We start from the raw sequence: 16,623 nt of genomic DNA, 5'->3' as shown, positions 1-16,623 counted from the left end.
TCCATGGCAGGGGGGCGGCCATATTTGTGATTTTTTTTTTCTTAATTTGAAGCCCGAGTGTGCTGTCCCCAGATTATGAACAGACCCTGCTGTAAGCCTGGCCGCAGAGCTAATGTCACATCCCGGCGGCCAGCCTTTGCCCAGGGAGCACCCGGAGAGTGTGGCCGCTTCACAGTCACTGAGCCAAGGGGCTGGAGCTTGGTAGTTCAGGGCTGCTGGAAGATGCGTTGTTCAAGCTCCCTGCTGCTCAGCTCCTCGGCTCAGCCCAGGCCGGGCTCAGTGTATCTGAGCAGACTTGCTCTAAGCTTCCCTGGGAGGCCCTAGCGAGAAGGAAGGCGTGATTCAGAATAAAATGTCAACAGCATTTAATGATGCCGCTTGATAAGGAGAGCATTCCTCGGGAAAATGAGCAGCGGAACCGGCCCGTCTCAGCATCCGTCAACGCTTCCGATTTTGTCAGGGATCCACTGAGTTGTGATTCCTGTGCGCTGCCTGGTGTCTGTTACTCGGTGTTGGTGACTTGAAACCCTCACAGATTGGAGCTGTTCCTCACTGTTGTCATCCATGTACCAGGGCCCACTGCAAGGTGTTTTAACTGCTAAATCTTTGGCCTGGTGCCAGCCCTTCCATTAGCCATCACGGCTGAGTACCCTTCTGAAACCCATAAAGCTTGAAGTGACATTAATTGAACTAAAAAACCAAATCAAACAAAAAAAAAAACAAAAACAAAAACAAAAACAAAAAAACACACCACACAACAATCTGTTTTGACTTCTGGCGATACCAGTGGCAATGTCTACCGTATGTCACAGTAGAAGTTACCCTTGTGGTAGGAATTGTGGGCAGCCTGTGTGCAAAGCTTGGGCCAAGGTTTGGAGATTGCCAAGGTCACCTTCCACTGCAGAGATAAAAGACAGTGTTCGAAACCTCAGGTATTAGCAGTGGTTGGAAGGAAGCAACTCTTAAAGATCTTACCAGTCCTGTCCCGGATGTGTCTAGGGTCAGGGGCCTGCATTCTTCCTAAGCACGGGTTGTCTGCAGGCTTCTTGAGACTGGAAAACTGCCCCTTCCTAAAAATACTCAAATGGCCCTGTTGCTATTTTGCGACATCTGTTTAGAATGATGTGTGGACCTCTTACTATCAAGGGAAGCAAGTTCGGCCTCGTGGGGATCTCTACAAATTATGATTAAAAACTCTGGAAGAAGGGCCAGAGGCTCCAAGATGAGATTAAGAGTAAAACTCAAAATTAGCCATTAACCTGAGGCTTAGCTCAAATTACACAAGCCATTTTTGAGGGGCATATAAACCCTAATAAGTTTAATTAATACCTGACACACTTTTCATGTGGAGAAGTAAGTTTCTTATTGTATTAACACCTTATAATTGATTTACATTTTAAACAGTTGTAATTCTACTCAGTTCAAAGTGTTATTTCCATATTCGAAAGACGAGTCTTAGAGAATCCTGATTATTAAATCTTGACTTTGATCATGAAACTAGCTTTGAAATACATGTTTCATTGAGTTCTTTCAAGCTATCTGGCACGCTCTAAAGTGTGTGTATTAAATTTGAATACATCGCCCATCAACTTCTTACTCCCTAATAAAGTGTTGGTGTCTAGATTTATTTGGCATTTCATTATTTCCTTTTGCTTCCCTAAAATGCCCAAAGAGTGCATAATCATCAAGCAAAAATAGGAGCACAAGAATGAAATTTTTAACAGTCACCCAATTTTACATTTCAAAGAAGTGAAGCTAAAATTTTTATCTCCACTGTACCTCTCCCTGCTACGCAGACTTACTCTTGATCTAATGATACTGGGTGCAACCGACAACATCAATTTTCAATATCCCTTTATTTTAAATTAGTGGGATGAATTGTTTTACGAAAAAAAAAATGTTTCCATCTCTTTAAAAAGTGGGTGGCTGTTACAGAAATTGAGAAATCGAGAGTAAGAGGGGGTTACTCTGAACCACTGTGGACACTGTGGCGTGTTCTGTCTCTGGCATCCACTGTTTGCTTTTTGAAAACATAGTTGAGCTTAGACATGCCACTTACACCATCTTGCAGTCAGGCGAGACATTTTTTGTCAAGGAGTAGAAGACACAGGAGATATATCGACAGCAGTGCAGAGAGGAGAAAGCTGTCCAATCCAAACCAGGCTTGCGGTTGACCTGATGGAGAGCAGAGCCGTAGGTTAATGGTGCAGAAGACCTTTCCTCCTGATGTTTGTGCTTCCGGCTTCACAGGGGCTAGGAACTGATGAGGATTCCCTCATTGAGATCATCTGCTCGAGGACCAACCAGGAGCTGCAGGAAATTAACAGAGTTTACAAGGAAAGTGAGTAGCTCCACTGTGGCCGCCTTGCTTAGTGCCTGGATGATGGATGTGCACGCCAAGGTTGGCCATGCCTCTCCTCCACCTCCTTATTGTCTGTGTTTAAAAAATATACATTTATTCATTTGCTTCAGAGGCAGACAGACCTCCCATCTGCTGGTTCACTCCCCAAATGCCCACAGTAGCCAAGGTTGGGCCAGGCCAAACCTGAGCACCAGGAACTCAATTCAGTTCTTCTCTGTGGGTGGCAGGGACCCAACTACTTGAGCTATACCTCGTGATTCCCAGGGTGCACATTAGTAGGACACTGGAATTGGAAGTAGAGCTGAGACTCAAACCCATGCACTCCAACGTGGGATTCAGGAGTTCTAACCTGACGCTTACCCACTAGGTTGAGCGTGTTCCACTAGCACTTCTGCAAATGGGTAGAAAGGTGGCAAAGAAAAAAAAAAACAACCCTATTTCTAAAACAATATTTGATGGGAAGGAGAAAGTCTTCTAGATAGATTCCATGTGCTGGGGGCTCTTTAGTTTCTGCTTCTGAGGTTCCCAACTGTGGACTGTGGATAACTGAAGAATTATTGCAAGACACCTGTGGACTCTGCACCCAGCAGTGTGGAAGGCTGGGGGTAAAATAAGTCACGCAGCTGACATTGCTACTGCATCTCGATGTAGATGCTGTGTGAAGTAGTGACCTGTTGGGGCTGGCGCTGTGGCGTGATAATCTAAGCTTGTGGTGCCGGCATCCCATATTGGCACCAGTTTGCGTCCCAGCTGCTCCTCTTCCCATCCAGCTCTCTGTTTATGGCCTGGGGAAGCAGTGGAAGATGGCCCAACTGCTTGGGTCCATGCACCCACGTGGGAGACCTGGAAATAGCTCCTGGCTTCAGATTGGCTCAGCTCTGGCTGTTGGCAGCCATTTGGGGAGTGAACCAGTATATGGAAGATCTCTCTGTCTCTCCCTCTGTCTATCTGTGAATCTGCCTCTGAAGTAAATAAATAAAATTTTAAAAAAAGATGAACTATAAATTCATCCAGATGTATTACTAAGTCTTACTTGTTTTTGTCATTGTGCTTTTTTTTTCAATTAGCGCACAATGACAAAAAAGCACAAGGGTGTGTGTGTGTGTAGAGATTTCTAGATTTTGTGATATTCAGAATGAGTGTTCACAGACAAGCAGGTTGGGAACCAGTATTTTCCCTCTGAAAGAGCCACTGACCACAGACAGGCCGGCGGGTACCTGGGTTGACCGAGCCCCATCTGTCCCTGGTCCCTGATGAACATGGGCTCCGATCTCACCTGGAGGAGGCACTCTCCATCGGGGGTGCTTCTGTGCTGATGTGGCTGTCTGCTTTTCAGTGTCGTAGTGGGCAGGGGGGGAGCTGAGTGGGTGGGTAGTTGGGTGTGCAGACAGGAAACATAAAACCGGCTGTGTTGTTTCCCTAGTGTACAAGACCGACCTGGAGAAGGACATTGTCTCTGACACATCGGGCGACTTCCGCAAGCTGATGGTGGCCCTTGCAAAGGTGGGCTTCTCCGGTTCTTTCTTTGCCCTTGCTTCCTCCCAAGGCAAGTCACATACCTCATTTTATCCTTGGGAGCGAATTAACTAAATCCCTGGTGCCTGAATCCAAAATTCAGCCGCATTTCTGACGCTGGGCTTGCACTGTCACTGCAGAGTTGTCAGTTTTGGATAATAGGATTTCTTATCCTGCAAAACCACAAGGACAAGTGGACTTGGGGAGCCAGAGGAGGAATGGGCGGCTCCCAAGCTCTGGCCTGGATTTATGGAGCAGCCATCCCCATGTGATTAAGGGAAGGTCACCTTGCCCCTGTGGCCACACAGCAGGAAGTGAGCCTCTTTTCTTTTTCAAGATTTATTTATTTTATTTGAAAAGCAGTGAGAGAGAGAGAGAGAGAGAGAGAGATCTTTCATCTCTTTCATCTGCTGGTTCAATCCTCAAATGGCCACAACAGCTGGGACTGGGTCAGACTGAAGCCAAGAGCCAGGAACTTCCTACTGGTCTCTGACATAGGTGCAGGGACTCAAGCACTTGGGTTATCTTCTACTGCTTTCCCAAGCACGTCAGCAGAGAGTTGGATCAGAAGTAGAACAGCCAGGACCTGAACTATATGGGATGCTAGCGCTGTAGGTGGTGGCTTTACCCACTATACTACAGTGCCAGCGCCCTCTTTATTTTATTTTTTTAAAGATTTATTTATTTATTTGAAAGAGTTACAGAGAGGTGGAGAGAGAGAAAGAAAGAGAGAGATACCTTTCATCTACTGGTTCACTCCCTAAGTGAACCAGGCTGAAGCCAGGAACCAGGAGCTTCATCTGGATCTCCCACATGGGTGCAGGGCCCGAGCTGCTTTTTCCAGGCCATTAGCAAGGAGCTGGATCGGAAGTGGAGCACCCAGGATACAAACCGGCGCCCATATGGGATGCTGGTATTCCATGCAGTGGCTTTACCTGCTGTGTCACAATGCCGGCCCCATGGAAGTGACCCTCTTGTTTTCCACCTGCCCTTAAGAGAGATTTTGCCTGCGCAGCCCTTTGGCTGGAGCGGGGGTCTTTGTGGAGCTGATGGCATGAACACAGGGTGGCGAGGCCTTTCCCCGTGGGTCTCGAGTTCTGGCCTGTGTGAAATGTAATTCCTACGTGGCTGAGAGGGAAGAGAGATTGGTTCTGTGCAGGAACCCTGAGGACAAATGAGTGACCCGTGTACGGGGTGCTGGCCCACTCATGTCTCCATTTATTGCAGCCATGCCCATGCCATTCCCCTTGTCCCCTGTCTGCCACCCACCCTGTGTCCCACCCGCCATGCACAGGCCTTGTTGAAACCACTTTCTTGCTTCTATGTCCCTGATCAAAGCCCATTTCTCCAGCACCAAGTCCCAGCTCCCAGCTGCCTTTACCCAGCACCTCCCTCCCTTCTTCCTCTCTCCCAGAATTCTCTCAGGCTCTGCCCTGACCCATCCTGCCCTGAGAGCTGTCCTTGTGTGAAGGCTTCGGCCCCTCCTCTCCACCGGCCTCCTCCAACTCTGAGCTCTGGCTCAGTAGTCCCAGGCTTTGCCAGTCGGCCTCTGAGAGGGTGCTCCCTCCTGTGGCTTGTGTGTGTTCTCACTGCCCAGGCTCTGGCATTCTTTGGCCATTGTTTCCATGTTAATTTCTCCCTCTGGTGTGAGCCCTGTGGGGAGTCAGGACTGGGGGTTCTCTCCATTGCCTCACCCAGGACTGTGTACCAAGGAGAGGAGTCTGACGCTGGTGAGGCCCGGCCCTGTCACTGCCTCTGGGTTTTGAGCTCTCAGCCCTGTGTGGACCTTAGAGTGAAGAAGAACTTTAGGCCGGCGCCGTGGCTTAACAGTCTAATCCTCCGCCTTGCGGTGCCGGCACACCGGGTTCTAGTCCCGGTCAGGGCTCCGGATTCTATCCCGGTTGCCCCTCTTCCAGGCCAGCTCTCTGCTATGGCCCGGGAAGGCAGTGGAGGATGGCCCAAGTCCTTGGGCCCTGCACCCGCATGGGAGACCAGGAGAAACACCTGGCTCCTGGCTTTGGATCAGCACGATGTGCTGGCTGCAGCGGCCATTGGAGGGTGAACCAACGGCAAAAAGGAAGACCTTTCTCTCTGTCTCTCCCTCTCTCACTAACCACTCTGCCTGTCAAAAAAAAAAAAAAAAAAAAAAAAAAAAAAAAAAAAAAGAAGAAGAACTTTAAGCAGCTGTTTGCTCAGGAAGGGAGCCGTCGCTCCTGGGGGTTGGGAAGTAAACATTTTCAGTTTTAAGATGAAGAAATGGAGTTGATGTTTGAATTGTGTTCTCCCTGTAGGGGAGGAGAGCAGAGGATGGCTCTGTCATTGATTATGAACTGATTGACCAAGATGCCCGGGTAAGTGCCCTGCTGCTCGGTTTGAGCTGCTGGTTTTTAGTGATTCTCTGGGTGGGGGGGATCTGTACAGGAATCCACTGCTGGGAAACAAAACCGCAGCCCGAGTGGCCTCAGACGTCGCTCCTTCATTTCCTCTCAGTCTGCGTGGGTCAGGGACCGGGGACTAGCTCAGCCGGGTGGTTCTGGATCAGGGTTCCTGCTGGGGTTGCATGCAGAACACTGGCCAGCACTGCACCACCTGAGGGCTTGCCTGGCTCAGCGAGATCTGCTTCCAAGGTGCGTCCGTGCACCTGTGGGCGGAAGTCTCTAGAATCCCCCTCCGTGGGCCTCTCTGGGGTTGCTTGAGTGTCTTTGCTCTATGACAAGTAGCTTTCCTTAGAGTGAGTGACCCGAGAGGTAAAGCCAGGAGGAAGCCGCGGGGTCTTCTGTGTCCTAATCCCAGGAGTCACACACCGTCACTTCTGTCCCATCCTATGTGTTAGAGTCACAGAGTCTGTCCCACAGACCCTGGGAGGGGGCATCGTCTCCACCTTAACAGGAAAGAATGCCTGGCAGTGTGTGAGCCTATGAAACCCACTCCGGTCTGAGGATGGGATTTCACTTCCGCTCTCTGGGAGCCGTATTTATCGGAAGCTATTCCCTTACGGGGCCACCGGCTCCCTTCTGATTCCTTCTGGGATCCCTAACCTGACTCCCATGACTGTCCAGCCTTTGCTGTGTCTGGAGGCATGAGTTCTGCGGGGCCTGCTTTGCTGGGCCCCTGGCTGGGCTTGCACAGGAGCAGAGCGAGCACGTGGGGAGGCACAGAAGGGCGGCACAGGGGCGGCAGAGCCGGGACAGCCTCCTTTCTGCCCTGCTGTGTGGTGGTGGGGCAGGCCGCCGAGGCCTGTCCTTGTGTTTGGGGCAGTTTAGAACTGCTGCCGCCTCCACTGCCACCTTCGCCGTGAGCGATTTGTTGGGACAATCCAGGCTGCCGGGAGCCAACTTAACCAGAGGGCCAACAGGTGGCTCCATGCAGATCCTAAGTGCTGTAGAAAAAAAAAAAAAAACCCAAGTTCGTTTTGGTTTTAAAATTGAATGTGTTTCACACAGCACTCTTAGCAGGAGGTAGCAACCGGTTTAAATAGAGTCCTGGAGACTGGGGTTTGCAACTCCCAGGTGGTGGGAGATTGCTGGATGAGTGTGTGCCCTGTGCAAGCCTTTCTCCCTCTCTCCCTCCTGCCGTTCTGAGCATTCCTTGTGGTCCCTACATTTTCCAGAAACTGAAAGTGAGGCTGGCCTGGCTCCTTTTCCAGGGCCATCCTCTCCTGAGTCACTACAAAGTGTGGGGTGTGGGTGGCTGACGCGTGGCTGCCTTCAGTAGATGACCTGTAGCTTGCCTGCCACGGAACACGCTGGAAGGGAGGCGACCTGTTGTGCTCATGGGCCCTTGCCTGGCCCTCATCTTCCAGCCCTTTTTTTCACGTTCAAGGAAGGAAATCTGTACAGCCGTGACCTTGTGAACAGTCTGCAGTGCCGTGTTTTACAGTTTGTGCCCAAGGGACACTGCTGGCGACTAAGACTCTGCCTAAGCGGTCCGTTTCTGCCCACGTGGTCCGTACACCCAGCCTCTCCCATTCAGTCCTTTGAGCGTGCCATTCCATGTGCCATCTCTGTGACCTTGCTCCACCTCCCGTCATCAACCTCCCGGTGGGCTTTACTTGTAGGACCTCTATGATGCTGGAGTGAAGAGGAAAGGAACCGACGTCCCCAAGTGGATCAGCATCATGACCGAGCGCAGCGTGTGCCACCTCCAGAAAGGTGGGTGCCGTGCTGAGGAGGGCTCGTGCCCAGGGCTCTCGGGAGGCCGGGGGGTGGGGTGTCTGTGTGGGGGCTCACGTCTGCCAGAGCACGCTTTGCTTCCCACCAGGCACTCCTATGGGTTCACCCGTCTCCCTTCACCAAGTCCACTCGTCCTCTCCTCCCATCCTGGGTTCTTCTCTCCCCTGGGATTTTCCACGTTTGATGCTTTAGCTTGCTGTCACTTCTTATTGGAGGGCCATTTCGTGTTGCCATAGTTGTTGAAACAGTGGACTTGGCTGGCTGCTCTGGGCTGGTTTTTGTGGTTTCCAGGAGGAATTGGTTCTACCTAGGGGAGATGGAAATGGTCCAATTCTGTGGCCCCAGGCAATGCTCGTCATAAGGACATGTGCATGGTATGGCCGCTGTGATGTCAGCCGTGGTCTACTGCAGCAACCTCTAAGCTCCTAGGCTGCAATCATGCCCCTTTTTAATTTATTTCATCTAGTTATTTATATTACCCTGGGGCATAACCGTGGGGATGATCGTGGGCGACTCTGGCTTGTGACCGTGACATAACTGTTGGTTACGGTTCCTCAGTGTTTGACAGGTACAAGAGCTACAGCCCTTATGACATGCTGGAGAGCATCAAGAAGGAAGTCAAAGGAGACCTGGAGAACGCTTTCCTGAACCTGGGTAAGTAGGGAGCCTCCCCGCCGGCCCCCGCCAACACCATCCCTAGTACACAGGGCTGGTTCTCAAATCTTTCCTCATCTTCAGTGTATAAATTCAAGGATGTGAGACGCAGGAAGGGCACAGTGGATGGAACACATGGCTGCCAGGGAGGAAAAAGAGAGCAAGAGAAGGCAGGGTGGTGGTGGTGGTGGGGTCACCCATGCCCTTGGGTTTCTGCAGTTCTCAGAGCCCCCATGGTTTGAGCAGGTAGGTCCTGACATGTGCACCCTCGGCGGGCTCAGCAGTACCCGGGATGCCTGGGACTCCCTGAGCTCTCCTATGTAGCAGCCCCTTTCCTTTGCACCTGGTGGTGCCCGCTTGGTGCTGTGGGCTGGACTAGTGGCTGCAGCCCAGAGGCCCCTGACCCGCCCCTCTTCTCTCCACAGTGCAGTGTATTCAGAACAAGCCCCTGTATTTTGCTGATCGGCTGTACGACTCCATGAAGGTAAGGGCCGTGGGCTGACGGGTCTGTGTGTCTACACTGGGCTTCACTGCTTCTGTGCCCCAAACTGCGTCCCCTGGACTGGTGGCTGCTGGGAGACAGGAACACATTGCCCAGCTCTGGCTGCCTTGGACAGGCAGGGAAGCCATGAGTCCACCTGGTCCCTCTCTGCTGCCTGCATGTGTGTTCGGGTGCAGCTAGCAAACAAAGTGCTGTGGGAGGGACCTGGTGCTCTGAGGCAGCCCTGTCCGGTTCCCGTGCAGGTTTCCCAGCACTCTCCTCCTGCCCCGCAAACAGCCGAGGAAGGGGGCGACTGGCATGCCGGCACCCGCCGTGCCACGCGGCACACACTGTGAGACTTTGTCTCCAGCGGTGAGGGGAGGGAACCTTTTCTCTCCCAAGGGCCATGTGGGAGAATTTTCCATCCCCTGGATCACTCCCTGAGCAGCTGCAACAGCCAGGGCTGGACCAAGCCAAAGCCAGGAGCCAGGAACTCCATCTGGGTTTCCCCCATGGGTAGCAGGGGCCCAAGGACTTGGGTCATCTCTTGCTGCCTTGCCAGGTCCTTCAGCGGGGAACTGGACGAGAAGCAGAGCAGCCAGGACTCGAACCAGTGCCCCCATACATGGGACACTGGCATGGCAAGCCGTGACTTAACCTGCTGCGCCACCTGTGGGCCCCTCAGAAATATGTACCGGGTGCACAGCGAGGGGTTTGTGCTTGTTAAATCCTGCTGTGCCTGGAACTCCGAGGTGCTCCTGGTCTCCAGAAAGGAGTACTTTCACCGTTGTATTTGCGGTCTCTCAGAGCGCGACATCAAGAATCGTGCAGTCCCTGGCGCCAGAGAAACCTCCCGGGCTGTGTTTGTGGTGGTGTTGTCAGTGAGTTCACCCCGTGTCATCCTCTGCACTTTCAGGGCAAGGGGACTCGCGACAAGGTCCTGATCAGAATCATGGTCTCCCGCAGTGAAGTGGACATGCTGAAGATCAGGTCGGAGTTCAAGAGGAAGTACGGCAAGTCCCTGTACTCCTACATCCAGGTGAGGCACCAGGTGCCGGGGCGTCCCGGCGGGCGGCCCGGGCGGAGGCTGGCAGAATCAGGATTTTCTGGCTTCTCCTTCCCCGAGGGGTGGAGTTGCTGGTCAGGAGAAGTCAGGGGTTTATCTTGGAAGCACTGTTGATAACCTGCCCCAGGACCTTGTAGAATCAGGCAAAAAAAAAATCTATCTCCTGCCTTTGTCACCCTGTCACGGTCATCCTTGTTCATGATGATGATCGCCAACATCCTTAGACTTCGAAGATCGGTGGCGACTTCGGCTCTGTGGTGCGTGTGCTTGGTGCACAGCCCTCCGTGGCAGGCCTGACTGCTCGTGCTCTCGTGTCCCCATCAGTTCAGGGTCTGTCCCTGCTGGTGGGATGGGACGTTCCCATAGAAGGAGTGACTGTTCGCAGAGTGGGATTGGGTGGTGGGGGAAGGTTCAGACTGGCTCTACAATCTGGGGTCTGTTCTAAAAGCCTCGGAAGTTTCCAAAGGCATGTCCGTGGGCGCCATGGATGAGTCTGGAGGCAGAATGGGTATATCCCCAAGCTGTCAGGGGCAGGGATAAACTGGAGGGACCAGCTGGGGTCTCAGGAGATGTTTCCTTACCTCCCCAGCTTATATCCACTTGACCTTGAGAATCCATGAAGCGAAGAGTGAGGCAGGAAAGGTACCCTTGTCCTGTGTAAAAGAGAGAGGGCAAGGAGGAAAGAGGGGAGGGTCTCAGGACCCCTGTGCAGGAAGAGCACGCCGCCCCTCCACCTTTGCAGTGTGGTGGGACTCAGATGCCTCCCTGGGGGATGGCTGGCCAGGCACCAGGCATCGGGCATGGTCTCCAGGGCCCTTGTGCTGGGCCAGGACCTACAGACCCTCCCCTTTGCTGGCTATGGGCCGTGCTTCTCTGTATGTGGGGGATACCTGGATATTTCTTTTTATTGCAGAGTTGGGTCTTTCCCCTGATTTATTTTTTTTTCTCCTTGGCCATTTGCAGCAAGACACCAAGGGCGACTACCAGAAAGCGTTGCTGTATCTGTGTGGTGGAGACGACTGAAGCCCCCTGCAGGAGCGCTCACCAGCCGTGCTCCCCCTAATGCCTGCTAACAGTGCTAGAAAACCAGCTTGCAGCTAACAGACCCCGTGCCCGCCCCATGCAGGTAGGGCTGGTGCTGCCCCCAGCCCCAACCTTACTTTAGTTGCCTGAGCATTGCCCGGCTCTGCCCTCTAGTCTCTCCTTTAAGCCAAAGAAAAGAACATTCCAAGGAGTTGGAAGTGAAGTCTGTGATGTGAAACACTTTGCCTCTTGGGCACTGTGTCAACAATAAACTGAATTTTTACTTTAGAAACCGGTATTGTGTTGGCCTTGCTTTCCATTGAGTTCTTTGAAAATTACTCTCCCAGGATTGTGTTGTTCAATGGGTAGGGCCGTTGCCAGGGGAAGAAAGTTCTGGAACGCAGAGAGCTGGTGCAGTGGGCACTGTCTAGGGGAGGTTATTTAAATGCATTGAAATGAAGTTGAATTCAGAGTTCAGTCCTACAGTCCCGCTGTACCCACATCTCAAATGCTGGCTAAGCCCCTGTGTGTGGGCTGTGTGGGTGCCGAATGCTTCCAAGGCCATAGGCTATAGGAAGTTCTGTTGGGGGCACTGCACCCCCAGGAGATGGAGGGACTGCAGGGAAAGGAAGTCCCACGGCCGTCTCGACTGCTTCTACAGGTAAAGTAGGTGAAGCAGCATCAGTGGCGGTTGCTTCTGTTGAGCAAATATTATAAATATCGGGGTACGTCACTAGGCACATCCTGCCCCACCCTCAGGAGCTCACCTTCAGCGCCAGCACTGTGGTACGGGGAGCTAAGCGGCCGCCTGCAACACCAGCATCCCATGTGAGCACTGGTTCCAGTCCAAGCTGCTCTGCTTATTATTTTTTTTTTAAGATTTATTTTATTTATTTGAAAGAGTTACAGAGAGAAGTAGAGACAGAGAGAGAGGTCTTCCATTCCGCTGGTTCACTCCCCAGATGGCCACAATGGCTGGAGCTGCGCCAATCCAAAGCCAGGAGCCAGGAGCCTCTTTTGGGTCTCCCATGTGGGTGCAGGAGCCCAAGGACTTGGGCCATCTTCTACTGCTTTCCCAGGCCATAGCAGAGAACTGGATTGGAAGAATAGCAGCTGGGACTAGAACCAGCACCCATATGGGATGCCGGTGCTTCAGGCCAGGGCGTTAACCTGCTGCGCCACAGCGCCGGCCCCTGCTTTGCTTCTAATCCAGCTCTCTGCTTTTCATGAACTAGGCTACTGTTGTTGTTGTTGGTTTTTTTTTTTTAATGATTTATTTATTTTATTTGAGAGGCAGAGTTACAGAGAGGCAGAGAAGAAAGAAAGGTCTACCATCCACTGGTTCACTCTCCAGATGAGCGCAATGGCTGGAGCTGGGATGATCCAAAACCAGGAGCCAGGAGCTTCCTCTGGGTCTCCCATGCAGGTGCAGGGGCCCAAGAACTTGGGCCATCTTCTACTGCTTTCCCAGGCCATAGCAGAGAGCTGGATCAGAAATGGAGCAGCTGGGTTTCAAACTGGTGCCCATATGGGATGCCGGCACTGCAGACGGTAGCTTTACCCACTATACCACAGCACCAACCCTACCATGTTCTTTATAAAAAAATTTATTTACTGAAGAAATAGAGAAGGAGGGAAGGGGGTGCAGAGAGAGAGAGAGAGAGAGAGAGAGAGAGAGAGAGAAGCAGACTAGAGAGCTCCCACCTGCTGGTTTACTCCCCAAATGTCTGCAGCAACCAGTATGAGGTTGGCACTCTAATGTAGGACACAGAGATCTTTCTGTCTCTCTCTCCCTTTGCCTTTCAAATGAATAAAACAAATCTTTAAGGAAAACAGATGATGCCAAAAAGAAAGCATTTTATGTGTCCCTCTATGCCATTAAAATTGATGCACCAAGCCCCAGCACGCGCTTTTGCTGTGAGCTCTGGCCAGAGTTCAAGGGACCGCACAGAAAGCCGGAGCTGTCTCTTGAACCCCAGCTTGCCCTGTGGGATTCAGAACGGAGGGGCCTGGGCTGCGCCTATCAGAAGCGCTGTTTGAGATCGGTAAGCCTTCCAGGCTTTGCTGCCTCTCTGGAGGCGGGGGTGGGGGTGTGGGGTGTGGGTGTGTGTGTGTGTACCCAAGAAGGTGTATTGCTGGCTGCAGACGCCACAGAGGTGGGAGGAGCCTGGAGGCCTTCCCCCTCCCTTCCTGCGGCGCCCAGCACAGCCTGGGCCCTGCTCTGGCTCGTTTGCGCCCTCCAGTGGGCGTGAGGGAAAATCCAAAAAGCAGATGCGCAGAGAAGGCCGCCACAGAGCTGTGCCAAACTCTGCCCCGGCCTCCGCTCTGTTCAAAGCTCTGGCAGGCGAGTGTTTTCCAAAACGGACAGCAAGGACACTTGGAATTTGGTCCCATTTTCTTCTGGATTCCAGCCTATCCTTCTCAGGCAAGCTGTCCAAAGCATTTCTTAAAGTAAAGAGAACCATCTGGAGATTTGAAGAGTCTCCCAAACAATTTTCCTTTGCAAAGAGAAGGAAAAGGGAAGCAGGCGGGACAGAACATTTGGGGAGTTTCGACCTGAAGAGTAAAAGGCTACGGCTGTACCCTGCGCCGGGGGGCTGAAGCACAGTGACACGGGGAACAAGAACAGGACTTGCTTCCCTCTGACCGGGGTGGTGGGCCTCGGGGCTATCACACTGTACACTGCAACCTACATGAATGTTACCTTCCCTGAAGTTGTGCAGTGTACAACCTGAGCAGCTGTCCTCTGGTGTGACCCCTTGACATGTGATGCATAGCAAAGAATAGATTAGACAGAAGACAAATCTTACCTGGAAACGAATGGACGAATCCCTCACAGTCTCACCTTCTCCCCAGCCTTTCCATCTTGGGGCCTATTTTACCAGGCCATATGCAAATGACCGTGTACGTGAACCTTCCCCAAGACGTGACGCTCCCCTGGCATAAATTATTAGTAAAGACAGCTAAAGCAGGGATAACCAGGCTCCTAAAGTGGCTGCATTTAGCAAGAGAAATGATTTGAAGACGGACATCTTTTAAATCAAGTTTTAGTCTTCAAATGACTCCAGTCCCCGGGCCTCTTCCTGCGTTGTGACAAATGGCTTTGGCCTCTTATCCACATCCGTTTGTTTGACCTGCGTTTTCCATCAGCCTCCAAAATGAAAACTGCTGCAAGAGAGCGAGCGAGCGAGAGAGAGAGGGAGCAATTTTAAACATCCCTTAGCAATGAGGCAGAACATGCTGCAGCCATCAAGTTCCAGTTGTTCATTCTATTTATTGAAAAGAGCCCGTAGCCTGATTTCTTTTATGCGAGTACATTTGAGCAAGCAAAGTTTATAGAGATGACTTATCTCATTACATTAGAGGAGTGATTTGCTATCTCAGCATCTACAAGCAATTTTAACAGACATTCCGGGATGAAGGAAAGCTTTTGTAAATATATACGAAAGACACGATTTCATCAAGCATTAAATTGGAGGTGCCCAGAAAAAATATTACATTTGTGCATTCAATTAGCTTGATTGTGGCTGAATGTTGCCCACCGAAGGCAGCATTTCTGCAGCAAAACAGCAGCGTTCCCTAAATCAGCAAGTTTCCTGGAACAGAAAAGCAGCTTCTGCCTCGGCCAGGCCTCGCTGGCATTTGCACCGTTCCTGGACACCTGTCCAGCGTACTTCCGCACCGTGGAAGGCCACGGATGCTGACCCAGAAATCGCTTCATTCAGGGGGCGGGGGTGGGAGGTGAGGGAGAGCCGGGGGAGGGGCAAACCCAGCAGTTCCTGCTGCTGATAGGTGGCCCCCAGTCCAAAGGCTGGCGAGTTCTGGGCCAGAAGGGGAGGCTGTCAAGGGCAAAGGCGAATCCTGCACACATCTCCTCCCCCAGTCTCTTTCCAGGTCTAGGGAAAGGTGTTTGTCCCTTGGCAGGGCTATTAGCTCGGTCCCCTTCCTGGAGTGCACAGAATCCAACTTACCTTCTAGAACGAAAGCTTTGTGCTCTCTATTCCAGAATGGTGAGCAGTTAGTGAGAAGAGGGAGAATGGCTGGGGTACAACAGGGCTTTCTTAGACCCCTAAAATCATGGGAAAAAAAGATCCAAGTAGGGGCCAGAGCTGTGGTGCAGTAGGTTAGGCCGTTGCCTGCAGCACCAGCATCCCAAACGGGAACCGGTTCAAGTCCCGGCTGCTCCACTTCCCATCCAGATCCCTGCTAAGGCGCCTGGGGAAGCAGCAGAGGATGATCCAAGTGCTTGGGCCCTTGCAGCCATGTGGGAGACCCAGAAGAAGCTCCTGGCTCCTGGCTTTGGACTGGTCCAGCTCCAACGTTGTGGCCATTTAGGGAGTGAACCAGCAGATGAAAGATCTTGCTCTCTCTCTTTCAAATAAAAACTAAATCTTAAAAAAAAAAAAAAAAAAAGATCCGAGTAGTGTGAGTGTACTTCTAAAAGACCAAAGAAAACAGAATTTAAATGTTTGTTTTGGTGTCAGAAGCATTTGAAAGCCTTGCATAATTTTTCCATCAAGCTTTTGAAGACCCCTTATATTTAGGATGATTGCCAGCCTTTCCCCAACCCCCCCCCCCCCCCCCCGCCAAGTGATCTGAACTTGAACCATCAGCTTCCTACTCATAAAAAACAAAGCAGAGAAGGAGAAGGCGAATTATGTCAATGGAGCCTGACTGTTGGGGTAGATTTTTTTTTTAAATATTTATTTATTTGAAAGAGAGGGAGAGAGAGAAGGAGAGTGAGGGAAAGAAAGAGAGAAGGAGAGAGAGAAAGAGAGATCTTCCATCCACTGGTTCATTCCCCAAATGGCCACAGTGCCCAGAGCTGGGCCCATCTGAAGCAAGGAGCCAGGAGCTTTTTCCAGGTCTCTCATGTGGGTGGCAGGGGTCCAAGCACTTGGCCATACTCTGTTGCTTTCCCAGGCACATTAGCAGGGAGCTGGAATGGAAGTGGAGCAGCCGACACCCATATGGGATGCCAGCACTGCAGGCTGCGGCTTTACCTGCTATGCCACGGTGCCAAGCCCAAAGCTGTGCTTTCTGACTGGGAGCTGAGGACTGGTGTAACCCGCTGTAGCCCGAGGCCGCTGTCAGTCTCTAAAGATGAACAGATGGGGCTGAAGTTGTGGTGCAGCGGGTTGAGCTGTCTCTTGCGACACCAGCATCCAATATCAGAGTGCCTATTCGAGTCCCAGCTGCTCCACTTCTGACCCAGCTCCCTTCTACTGTGCCTGGGAAAGCAGTGGAAGATGGCCCAAGTGCTTGGGCCCTTGCACACATGTGGGAGACCTGGATGGAGTTTCAAGCTCCTAGCTTTGATCTGGCCCAGCCTGAGCTGTAGCAGCCATTT

General features: G+C 51.8%; 1 protein-coding gene across 1 annotated transcript in view; it reads left to right on the top strand.

Moving 5' to 3' along the window:
• Nucleotides 1-11,565, top strand: part of ANXA2 (annexin A2) — a 48,679-nt gene extending 37,114 nt beyond the window's left edge. The window contains exons 6-13 of the mRNA XM_062206043.1: nucleotides 2,251-2,341; nucleotides 3,786-3,865; nucleotides 6,169-6,228; nucleotides 7,935-8,028; nucleotides 8,608-8,703; nucleotides 9,129-9,187; nucleotides 10,101-10,223; nucleotides 11,214-11,565. Of these exons, the coding sequence (XP_062062027.1) occupies nucleotides 2,251-2,341; nucleotides 3,786-3,865; nucleotides 6,169-6,228; nucleotides 7,935-8,028; nucleotides 8,608-8,703; nucleotides 9,129-9,187; nucleotides 10,101-10,223; nucleotides 11,214-11,273 (663 nt within the window). The 3' untranslated portion in view covers nucleotides 11,274-11,565. The remainder of the gene's footprint in view (nucleotides 1-2,250; nucleotides 2,342-3,785; nucleotides 3,866-6,168; nucleotides 6,229-7,934; nucleotides 8,029-8,607; nucleotides 8,704-9,128; nucleotides 9,188-10,100; nucleotides 10,224-11,213) is intronic.
• The last annotated feature ends 5,058 nt before the right edge of the window (nucleotides 11,566-16,623 follow it).

The sequence above is a fragment of the Lepus europaeus genome, chromosome 11 (assembly GCF_033115175.1).
Source record: "Lepus europaeus isolate LE1 chromosome 11, mLepTim1.pri, whole genome shotgun sequence".
NCBI lineage: Eukaryota > Metazoa > Chordata > Mammalia > Lagomorpha > Leporidae > Lepus > Lepus europaeus.
The sequence above is the reverse complement of the archived record's forward strand: the minus strand, read 5'-3'. Positions and strand labels throughout refer to the sequence as shown.